The sequence below is a fragment of the Neovison vison genome, chromosome 12, assembly GCF_020171115.1.
Source record: "Neovison vison isolate M4711 chromosome 12, ASM_NN_V1, whole genome shotgun sequence".
Taxonomy (NCBI): domain Eukaryota; kingdom Metazoa; phylum Chordata; class Mammalia; order Carnivora; family Mustelidae; genus Neogale; species Neogale vison.
This window is the reverse complement of record NC_058102.1, coordinates 9,449,183-9,459,346: the sequence shown is the minus strand read 5'-3', so window position 1 is coordinate 9,459,346 and position 10,164 is coordinate 9,449,183. Positions and strand designations below refer to the sequence as shown.

Here is a 10,164-nt window from a genome sequence, read left to right as displayed (position 1 = left end):
CTGAATCCTCAGCACCCGTCTGGACACCAGCAGTGCTTTATGAAGAGGACTTGGACCCAATACGCCCATTTCACAGAAGGGCACACTGAGGGTCAGAGAGGGGAATAAGACAGGGAGGTGTCCCAACTTCCCATCTCAAACTGGAGACACCAAACCTCACTTGTTTCCTATGACATGTGGGTGGGGAAGGGGTGGCATTAAGGGGAGATGACCGATGCCCCAACCAACACTGAATATAGCAGGATATCAGGCTTTGGGGGGGTATTTCACGTATAAAAATAAAGCAAACCAGAATGCAACTTCTGCTTGGTAATTAGGCAAACGGAAAAGCAGCAAGGGGAGAGGAAGGGCCCATAGGAGGCTGATTCGTGCAAGAGTGTGGGGGGGGCGGTTAGGATCCCCGCTCAGAGCCGCCCTGGGAGAGAGGTAAGGAGGGCCCCACTTGCTCTTGACCCTGTGCCCACCTCAAAGCAGTGCGCATGCGTGCCTCTGGGTGTGCTGACACGGAATGGGGCCACATGGCTGAGGGTCAGGGGCAGCAGCCCACCTGTGCAAAGAGAAGGGGCAGGCATTCCCCTCTCCCCATAGTTACCCCCAATACCTTAGGGTCACCACCTAAAATTCTCCCAGAATCTACAGCTCCTTCTTCCTGAAGCTTGTATCCCCCACGTGGTCAGGGAAGCTCAGGGCTGTTGTGGTCTTTGGGGTGATGGGGTGGGAGGGACCAGATAACCCGACAAGCTGGCAAACGAATGACAGAGAGCAAGACACCCAACTGCATCTAGTCACCGGCCTTCCTGGACAAAGTCACCAAGGACGCAATAGTGGGACTCCCGCTCCCCAGCCTTCCCCTCAGATCTCAGCTCCCTTCGCTGGGCGCCTGCAGGGCTGGCTAGTTCCCTTGGGACCGGCAGTCATCCTTCCCTTTGAAGGAGGGTAGGTGTGGGGTCTGGGCCCAGGACAGAAGGGAGGTTGCCCCCTGCCTCAGGCCGAGGGGAGAGAGCAAGCAGTGGGCCAAACCCCAAGGACCCGCCCGCCAGGCCTAGGCCCTCCATCCCGTTCCTAACACCGCCACCTCACCTGTGCAATCACTGCAGTACGAATTTTCTTTAAATATCTCTTTCTCTCCCCTCCCCCACTCCCACCCTGACCCCATAGGAATCCCACAATATTTTTTTCTATTTCTTTTTTCTTTTTTCCTCTTTTTTTGTTTTTTGTTTTTTTGCAAAACTAATTCTTTCACTTTCCTGTCATAAAATCACCTCTGAAAACACAACTTCTTTACAAAAAAAGTCACGAATGACACGGACTCTCAGGAAAACACATTTCTATGGTCTCTGGAAAACACCTGTAACTGACACCCAGGCAGTCACTCACCTGGGGTGAGGGGTCACGGGGGTGGCGGGGGGGGGGGACATCCCCTCGAAGGACAGAGGAGAAATACCAGCCCTTATTTGGGGGGAAGCCAATTGGCACTTGGACGGCCACAGAGCCAACACAAAGGGCAGGGTGGGGAGGGGTCTAGGAGTGCCAGCCCCCCAAACCCTGGGAGGGCCCTTGTCCTACATCGGGGCGGGGGGGGGGGCGGGGGGGCGGGGAGGGGCAGGGAGAGTTGGAAGAACAAGTCCTCCCATACTCCGGACAAAGGCATCTGCTCCCTAACGGGATTCCCTTTCTGCCTCCTCCTACCTTTGCCATCACGCTTCTCAGTTGGGACACTGCTCCCTGCACATGCCAGGAAGTTCCCTCGAGCCAGGAGCAGGGCTGCGCCACCCAGGCCAGACTGAGACATGGGGCCGGTCCAGCAGGTGGCCACCCCACAGTGTCCCGGAGCCCAGGTCCCACATACCCTCTCTCTCCTGGAGAGCACATGCCCCTCTTTGGTCACCCCCTTTGGCCTGCCTGCTCTCCCAATGCCTGACCTAAAGCTGGGGCCCTGGCCTCCGCCAATGGCACAGACCCTTCGGCTCCCTGGCGACAGAGAAGGAAAGCCACCCCGGGCCCCAGAGCCTCCTACTGGGGCCAGCAGGTGGTGCTGTGAGAAGCATTTCAGCAGAAGCAAGGCGGCGGTGGGGGGGGTGGGCGGCAGGAGGGCCTGGGACATCCCCCCCTGCTCACCGGAGTGGTTTCCAGGGCGGAAACCTCTCCACCTCAGTCCCCACCCTGCCATGTCTGCAGCAAAGGCCTGGCTGGTTGAGCGGACCCCCTAGAAGAGGAGGGCGTGGGGGGTGTGCACCCCAGCACATTTGGGCTGGGGGGGAATCGGCCTGGGGGCTCCACAGCAAACTCCTTGGCCCTGCACAAGGTCTGGGCAAGGAAAGGTCGGGCCTTCGACAATCACATTCTGAGCAACCCTCAAGGGAGCCACCTGGAAAGCCCTGGGCCCAGCGCACATCCAGGTACGTGCGCAAACACGCCGTGGGGCGGCAGGGACGCCCGCCAGCTGGAAGTTTCCACGGCAGATTCTTGTAGCACCTTTGGTTGAGAACTGAAGGGCCCTTTAGCTACTGGGAGGCCCAGGCAGGGTGAGGTCCCTGCCGACCCCTCCCACCTCTGAGATGAGGAGGAGGAAGGAGCCAGGCGGGGTGGAGCCTAAGGGGACCTGCTCAGATCAGGTCCAGGTCAGGTCCAGCAGTGGGCAGGAAGACCCAGGCCTCTGGCCCTGCTCTCGCCACCCTCACTGACCTCTGACTGGGCTTTGCCATCCCTGGCCCTCCTACCCAAGTCTGGAGGGGAAGGAAAGGGACAGCGCCCCCACTGGGAGGGGGGTCTCCTAGGGGCCCCACAGCTGCCAGGTTAGCACCGAGAAATTCAGATGCTGTGCGTGAGAGCTGAAAGCAAGCTGGGGAGACAGAGCAGGATGCGGAGCAGGCAGCTGAATCCCAGCTTAGGGGGCTCCCTGGGAGCCACCCAGCAGGCCTCACCATGCATGGGCAGGAAGGGTGCCAAGAGCCAAGGACTTCCAAGTGCCCTCACCCCACCCCAGCCCTAACCCGTTCCAGGACTGCTGCTCCCACTGGGCTCGTGGGAGGGGGGTGCTCCAACTGCCCAGCCCCATCCCAGAGGGGCAACACTGAGCCATTTGAAACAAGCAAAGCACAGGCAGAGGTGTCTGAGGGCGGGGATGGGGGCGGGAGCAAGAGGATGACTTTGGGCAGGAGGGCCCCCCCAAGCCCCCCTCCTTGGTGGAGCCCCCCTCACTTGCTCACCCCACCGCTGCCACCACCCCCAGTGGCACCTGCTACTCCAGTAGCCACCTTCTCGAAATCCTCAGGGTTGCAGAATTCCTTGATAGTGACTGTCAGAAGGTTGCTGGTGACATCGGTGACAACCACATTGGAGCAGGGTGACATCTCAGGGCGCCAGTCCCCAGCTTCAGGCTCGGAGACAGCACTGGCGGGCTCGGGGGCCGCGGGCAGCGCCGGGCTGGTGGCAGCAGGGACATCGGGAAGCACCCGCTTGCTGGTGGCCGCGGCTTCAGGAGGGATGGACAGGTCAAGCACTTCGGGCTCCCGCCAGCCGGGAGCAGCGGGACTCACGGTCTCAGGGAGCAGCTTGGGGGGCACATCGTGGGGGTCAGACGAGGACTGCGGCGCTGGCGAGGGGCAGCTGGAGGAGCTGGAGCTGCGGGCATCAAAGGGGGCCGCGGGGGCACCCAGGAGCAGCCCTGTGCTGGGAGGGGCCGCAGGGTCAGCCTTCCCCGCCGGCGGGGGAGGTGGAGGGCCGGGCGGGGGCTTATTGTAAAGCGCGAAGGGGCCGAACTTCATGTGGCGGATCTGGGTGCGTAGGATGCTCTCACTGAACTTCTTGCTCTTGCCGATGACCCGGTTCCTCGAAGGGACCTTGGGGCGAGCGAGTGCTCCAGCCCCCTGCCCAGGGCCCCCGCCGCCACCCGTACCCTTGTCGATGACCTTCAGATTGAGGATAATGCGGTTACGCTTGGGCTCCCGAGGCTTCACCTTGCGGTTGATGATGCGCACCGTCTCGGAGAAAGGCGAGATAGGGGGCCGCAGGCCAGGACTGCCACCCTGGGGGTCAGGGCGGGGCAGGGGGCGGCGGGACATGCGGTGGCAGCGGCGGATGTCCTTCTTGAGCCGGTGCACAGCTGCGCTGGAGTGCAGCTTGGGCGAGGAGGCGCTGACGCCCGGCTTGACAGAGAAGTGCACATCGCTGATGCGGAGGGCCTCAGCCTGGGCCCGTGCCTGCGTGGCGGGGAGGTGGGGGGCGGTGAGCAGGGGCGGGGCTTCCTGCTGATCTCCCCTGGGCGTGTCCCCCTCTCCCCCCGCCACCCTGTGCCTGCCACCCCCAAGTCCCATCTCATTAAACCATCCTGAGAGCCCGTCAGAGAACCCGCGGGTCCCCCAACCCTGTCTTAGAGACAAAAGGAAAGGGACTCAGACAGGTGAAGCAAAGCGCATTCTGAGGCCCCGTCAACCCTTGTCGAAGCGGGACTCTAAGTCCTGCTACTTTTGAAGGCCTGGGTCCCTGGGACAGACGGACGGGCAGCTGCGCTGGCTGACACAGGAGTGAAGGCAACCAGGCCACTGCCTGGGAAGAACTCGGCTCTGTGAAGGATCCCAGCCTCGTCGGGCACCCCCCCCCCCAGACAGATTCTTGGTGCCAGCAGGAAGAGGGAGGGCCCTCCCCACTCCAGCCCACACCCCAGGGCCACTGACCTACTTGCAGGGTCCCAAAGGCTCTGTCTGCACTCTCTGCTTCTGGACAGGCTGCACCTCCAGCTTGGACCTGCCTCCCAGGCTGACCGTCCCCTCTGGGATGGCCTCTTGGCCCTCTCAGCCCCTTCTGTACCCTCACAGCCCCTCCCATTTCCCCTCTTGGGTCTGATACACGTCCGCCTGCCCAGGATCTGGCTCAAGGTCCGAGGCTGAGCAAATCAGGGCCAACAGATTCCAAAGCCGGCACCTCAAGCCTAGGTTGGAATCTACCCCACTGAGACAAGAATCTAGTGCCAGGACAGGCTGGGTGGTGGTGTTGGGGGGATGCAGGGTGGTTGAGCAGGCCTGCTGGCAGCCAGGGAACCTTCCCTGGCTCCTGGGCTCAGCTCTACTCCCAAGTGTGAAATCTGTAAACCCCCACCAAGTTCAGGGCAGGGGACTCACAGGGTCCTATAAACTGCCCCCCCCCACCCCCGCGGCCAGCCCGTCCTTCACTAACAAAGTACTAGAGTCACAAGACAGCTCCGACTCCCAACACACAGCCTCTCCCCCAGGGGCTGCCCTCCCTGGAGAAGGCAAGGGGAAGGCAGTGAGGATGTTAGGGGACTCAGTGTAACAAAAAACGGATGGGGCCTGGAGGAGCACAGCTTAGAGGCACAGGCCTGTCCCAGAGGTGCTGCTAAGACCAACAGGGAAGGCACAGAGTCCAGTGGGGAGAAGATGCGGTGGTCAAGGGACTAAAAGCAATGGCTGATCATTCATCTACACACTTCCTGGGTTCTGGTGGGGGACACTCGCTAGGCAGTATCTGCCTCAATCCAGGTGGGAGACAGTGGTGGCCGAGGGGGAGGACACACTCCCACGGTCCATCTGTGAGCTCCCCAAGAGTGAGATCTGCTCTGGGGTCTCTCCACCACCTCCCCCACAGCACTAGACGCTTAACTGGTCCCTGGGAGGTAGCCTGCGTGCGCCTCAGACAAAACTAGGTTGTATCTGACCACAGGTCCCCGAAGTGCTGTTTGCGGACTTATTTGCTGAATTAGCAAGGTCTATAGAAGGTGGGAGAAACACTTTTTATGCTATGTGGCCCTCTTGGCCTCGCTTGGAGGGGGTCTCCTGGGGCTGCTTGGCCAATAATCCCTTTGAGCACTAGGTGGCAGCACCTGCGATCCAGCGAGCCCCACGCTGGCAATGCCCCCCCCAACCTCCTGGGCACCAGCCAGTAGAGCCAGGCTGGGGCTCCCACACATCCCTTCTCAGACAAAGGCAGGAGGGGGCCAGCCTCAACTTGGCATGGCAAGCAAGGTTCATCCCCAAGGGAGCCTGGGGGAATCTCCACTCTTTCTAATCCCTGCTCCCCCACCCCCGGAGGGGTTAGCATTCACGCCATCCACAGGCTGCCTGAGCTCTCAGACCTCTGTCCTCCTGGCTCTGCCCAAGCTCAGGGCTGATGGTTCCGGAGATGAGGCAGAAGTGGGCAAACCTCACACCTGGGATGACACTCTGGCTCGGTGGGCCATCACCTACGGTCAGATAATACATGCTACCTGCTCTGCCCAGCAGTTGGCACAAAGCCCATACTCAACAAATATCAGATTTCTCGCTCCACGGAGGTGGGGGGCGGGGGACAGGGGATTGATGAGCGATAATCTTTTACTAATACATGGTTTCCAAACCTTTTATGAGGAACATGCCTCACTTTATAGCTTCTATATATATATATAATTTTTTTTTTTTTTAAAGACTGGTTTACTCTTTCTCTTCCTCTTTCCTCCCCAGGCTGAGAATCTGTTAAGGCAGGACCTGGGTCTGCCTGTGAATTAAAAAGGCCAACCACAGCCACTGTGTTTGCTGCACTCTGATGGGGTGAGAGGCACGGTTCTGAGGGGTTGGCCTGTATGTACCATAGACCACAGCACAGAAGTTTAGAGATCTGGACCCTGCCGCTGACTCTCTGTGATCGTGGACCAGTGCCACAACCTCCCTGGCCTTCGTTTTCCTAGGTGTAAAATGGGGCTAAGTCACAACCTACCTCATGGGCTCCCGTCTGCCTTCAGAACAGCTCCGGGCAGTAAAGTAAAGGCTGAGTATCATTTGTTTACTAAACACACCCTCTCTCAGCGACCCACAGAGCCATGGGCCAAGCTGGTCTTCATCACCCCTTGCCAACATCCACATCACTCTCGTAAGGCTCAGGTCCACTCAGCTGCCTCTTCATCCCCTCCCGACCACCTCTGCGGCCTTCATCGTCTCCTCAGTGTCCACCTTGTCCCCTCCACCGGATGTGTGTACTCTCCGAGGGACAAGGGGATGGAAAAGGAGCCAGAATGAAGGCAGGAAGCTGGGTGGTGGGCCCTCAAGTTAAGTCACCTCTCCCCTCTGGGCCTTGATTTTTTTTATCTGGGTAATGGGACTAATACTCCTTCATAGGGTTGTTGAGAGGATTAAAGGAGATAATCCAGGTGAGGACTTAGTGCCCTGTTAGACTCAAGGTGGGGAAAAAGGCATTTCGTGAATCCAAGCTCACGGTCATTACTCACTTGACCGCTAGAGGGCGCTCCAGCTGCGCTGAGAGGCTGTCACACAGCCCTCCCGCCCTCCAGCTGCTCCGCCCCATCCCTCCTCCTCTAAGAAGCATCAAGGGTTAAGGGCGCTCCTCCATGGATCCCCTAATGTGTGTCGGTTGGGAACAGGAGTCATGGAAATAGGTCATTCTGGAAACCAAAGGTTCTTTCATGTTTGCTTTAAGTTCAAACCCTTAGCCAGGCACACACCTTTTGGGGTGGGGGTGGGGCTGGAGAGGCCCACCCCACCTTCATGGGGCTTTGCGCCTTTTGCAAGAACTGGAGATGCTGAGGCTGTGCCTTCTGCACAGTCTCTTTCCTGCAGAGTTCTCCCTGCCCTGCCGATGCCGATCACCTGAGTCACAGGCTGTCAGGGTGGGAAGGGGTCCCGAGGCAATGTCAGCACTATTGGGCCGACTATGGTGTCCCCCGGAGGCCTGCCTGCAGTCTTGCCCATCTCCTAGGGTCATCTCACCTTAGCTCTCCGACTCTGACCTTTCTCACTAAGAAAAATAAAACAATCCCCCCCAAAAGCCCTAAGATGGCTTCCTCTGGGGCTAGGTCTCCCTCCCTTGCCAAGGCTAATGTGCTATGCTCCCACTCCCCCCAGGCCCCATCCTCATTAGAACCTCCAGAAACAGCAAGAGGGGGGCGGAAAGCGTTGGGGGAGGGGAGGCAGTGGCCCGGCCCAGGTGATAAACTCAAAGTAAAGTGATCTAAGGTCAAATTCAAGTTGCATTCCCCAGTGAGGAGGCGAGGCACACAGAGCAAATCCTAAGACAGAGAAGGAAGCTGAGGGTAGGGAGGCAAGTGGCCCCCAAAGGCTTCTCCGGTTCCCAGCCCTGAGGGAAACTACATTTACTCTCCCCACGGATCCTAATTCCAGGCAGAGCCCTACCAGCTCAAGGCTGGGGGAGATGAGGGTTCGCCTCATCTGGTGAGTAACCTCCCTGCTACCCGCTCAGGTAGACAGCCCCCACCTGCCTCACCCACCCCCATTCTGGAGCCCCGCTGGCCTGCCCCAACCCTGGTTTCTTCAGCGAGGATTATCCTCCTCCCTCACTCCCCACTCCCAGGCCCCTCTTGCTAAAGCTGGAGCTGGCCAGGGCCGGCTGCCAGGGGTTCGGTCTGGGGCTCACAACCACCCCCTGCCCAGCTGGGGCCCCTCTGGAAAGGTCCGCCTGCCCGGGCAGCCGAGGATCTGTCCCTCCCTTGCAGGCCCCGTGCTGCGCCAGGGCTAGGGGCCCGAGAGGGGGCTGCTGGGGCTGGGCCAGGTTACCTTCAGGAGGAAAGTTTTGGGTTTGGGTCCCCTCTTCTTGGGCCCATACAGCTCACGCTCCCTCTCCCTGCGGCCGAGAAACGCCAAAGGTTAAAAAGAGCCCCTTCGCGGGCCCCACTCCGCGCTGCCCTCCCCGGCTCTCCCGCTTCTCCCGCTTCCCCCGCGTCCCCGCGCGGCGCCCCAGCCGAGCCTTGGCCCCGCCGCCCCTGCCAGCTCCGCAAACTCACTTCTGCTCGAAGGCTGCAATGAGCCGCGAGTCCAGGATGTTCTCCTCAGGCTCCCAAGTGCTGTACCTGCCGAGTCACACATGCACAAAATAAAAATGAAAACCTAAGAGGCAGAGGCACATGCGAGGCAGCAAACGTGCACACTTACCCCCCCCACCCCCCACCACCAAAGGAAAATAAAGGCCCTGGCTGTCCGCTGTCTCCCCTCCCCCCTCGCCCCTGGACCCCAGTGGCACTTACTTGATGGCCCATCCCTTCCATTTCACCAGGTACTCGATGCGTCCCTGAAAAACAGAGAAAAAAAGGGGGGGGGGAGTGGGGGTGGGGAGGATGCGGGGACGCGAGGAGGCGGCGGCGCGGGGGTGGGCGAGAGAGCCCTGGTTAGCGGGACCACTTGGCCCCGACGGGCCGCGGACCCGGACACCGGCTGCGGGGCAAGGCGTCCCGCCTCGGGAGGCGGCTCACCTTTCGGATCCGCCGTTTGATGATGGATTCGGCCGCGAAGACCCGCTCGCCCACTGCAGACAGCTCCATCTTGCTCAGCGGCACCCACAGCCCATAATACTCCCAGCTCCCGCGGCCGGTGCTGCACCGCTCGCGCACGCGCCGCAGCGCACAGGCCCCGGCGGGCGGGCGCGCGGCGGGGCGCGCGCTCGTGTTCCAGCTGCGGGCCGTCACGTGACCCCTCGGGGCAGGCGCGCCGTTGCCAGGACCTCCCCCTCCCCCGGGGCGGTTGCTAGGGAAAGTGTGCGCTCCCGGGGCGGGGGTGCGCGCTGACTCTTAAAGGGGCCTCGCCTGGCGGCGGGAGTCTGGGCCCGGAACCCGGGGGATGTTTGGCTTGCGGGAGGCCTGGTCGGCGCAGTGCAGTCTACCAAACGCTTTCTTACTCCCTCTCCATCTTCCCGGCCCCCGACAGCTGACAACTTCTGCCTCCTTTTAACACCTCTCCCTTGCAAGTCTCCGTAGGCCCCAGCAGGGGAAGGGCGATGGAGTCTCCGCAGCTGCCGCGCATCCTCCCAGCAGAAGTTTGCAAACAGTTAAATATGATACAGCAGAAATGCATTTGCTGTTGCCTTGCCAGGCCCTGCGGGAATTTCTTTAAAACATTGCCCTCCCCCTCCCCAATCCATTATTTATGTATTCGTGGGAGTGTGGTTTTGTAACCAGTTCAGATGAATTAAAACAAAAACTCCACCGCAGGAAGAGGGGTGGGGGCGGTGACTTCGGGTGGAGGAAGACCGGGAGGATCCAGTGTGTCTGTTCTTCGGCCGGGGTCTTGGGCGGCACCTGCCTTCACCCTGGAGGCGGGGTGAAGATCGCAGCCAGGACTATGTGGCGGCGAGGGGAGGGACAGAGAGGCTGTGGGGTGAGACGGGTTTCTGGCACCCCAGATCAGGCCCGAGTGGGTCATCCTTGGG

General features: G+C 60.5%; 1 protein-coding gene across 1 annotated transcript; it reads right to left on the bottom strand.

The window, feature by feature from the left end:
- Positions 1-1,583: 1,583 nt before the first annotated feature.
- On the bottom strand, positions 1,584-9,340 carry CBX6 (chromobox 6). Its single transcript, XM_044229399.1, has 5 exons — positions 9,212-9,340; positions 8,987-9,030; positions 8,747-8,812; positions 8,520-8,586; positions 1,584-4,202 (listed from the first exon to the last, which is right to left on the bottom strand). The coding sequence occupies exons 1-5, from the start codon at positions 9,278-9,280 to the stop codon at positions 3,198-3,200; spliced, it is 1,251 nt and encodes a 416-aa protein (XP_044085334.1). The 5' UTR covers positions 9,281-9,340; the 3' UTR covers positions 1,584-3,197.
- Positions 9,341-10,164: the final 824 nt, after the last annotated feature.

Coding starts and splice junctions, on each gene's coding strand:
- CBX6 (XM_044229399.1), bottom strand. CDS start 9,280: ATGGAGCTGTCTGCAGTGGGCGAGCGGGTCTTCGCGGCCGAATCCATC. Junction 9,031..9,211: donor TCAAACGGCGGATCCGAAAG/GTGAGCCGCCTC, acceptor TCTGTTTTTCAG/GGACGCATCGAGTACCTGGT. Junction 8,813..8,986: donor TGGAAGGGATGGGCCATCAA/GTAAGTGCCACT, acceptor GTGACTCGGCAG/GTACAGCACTTGGGAGCCTG.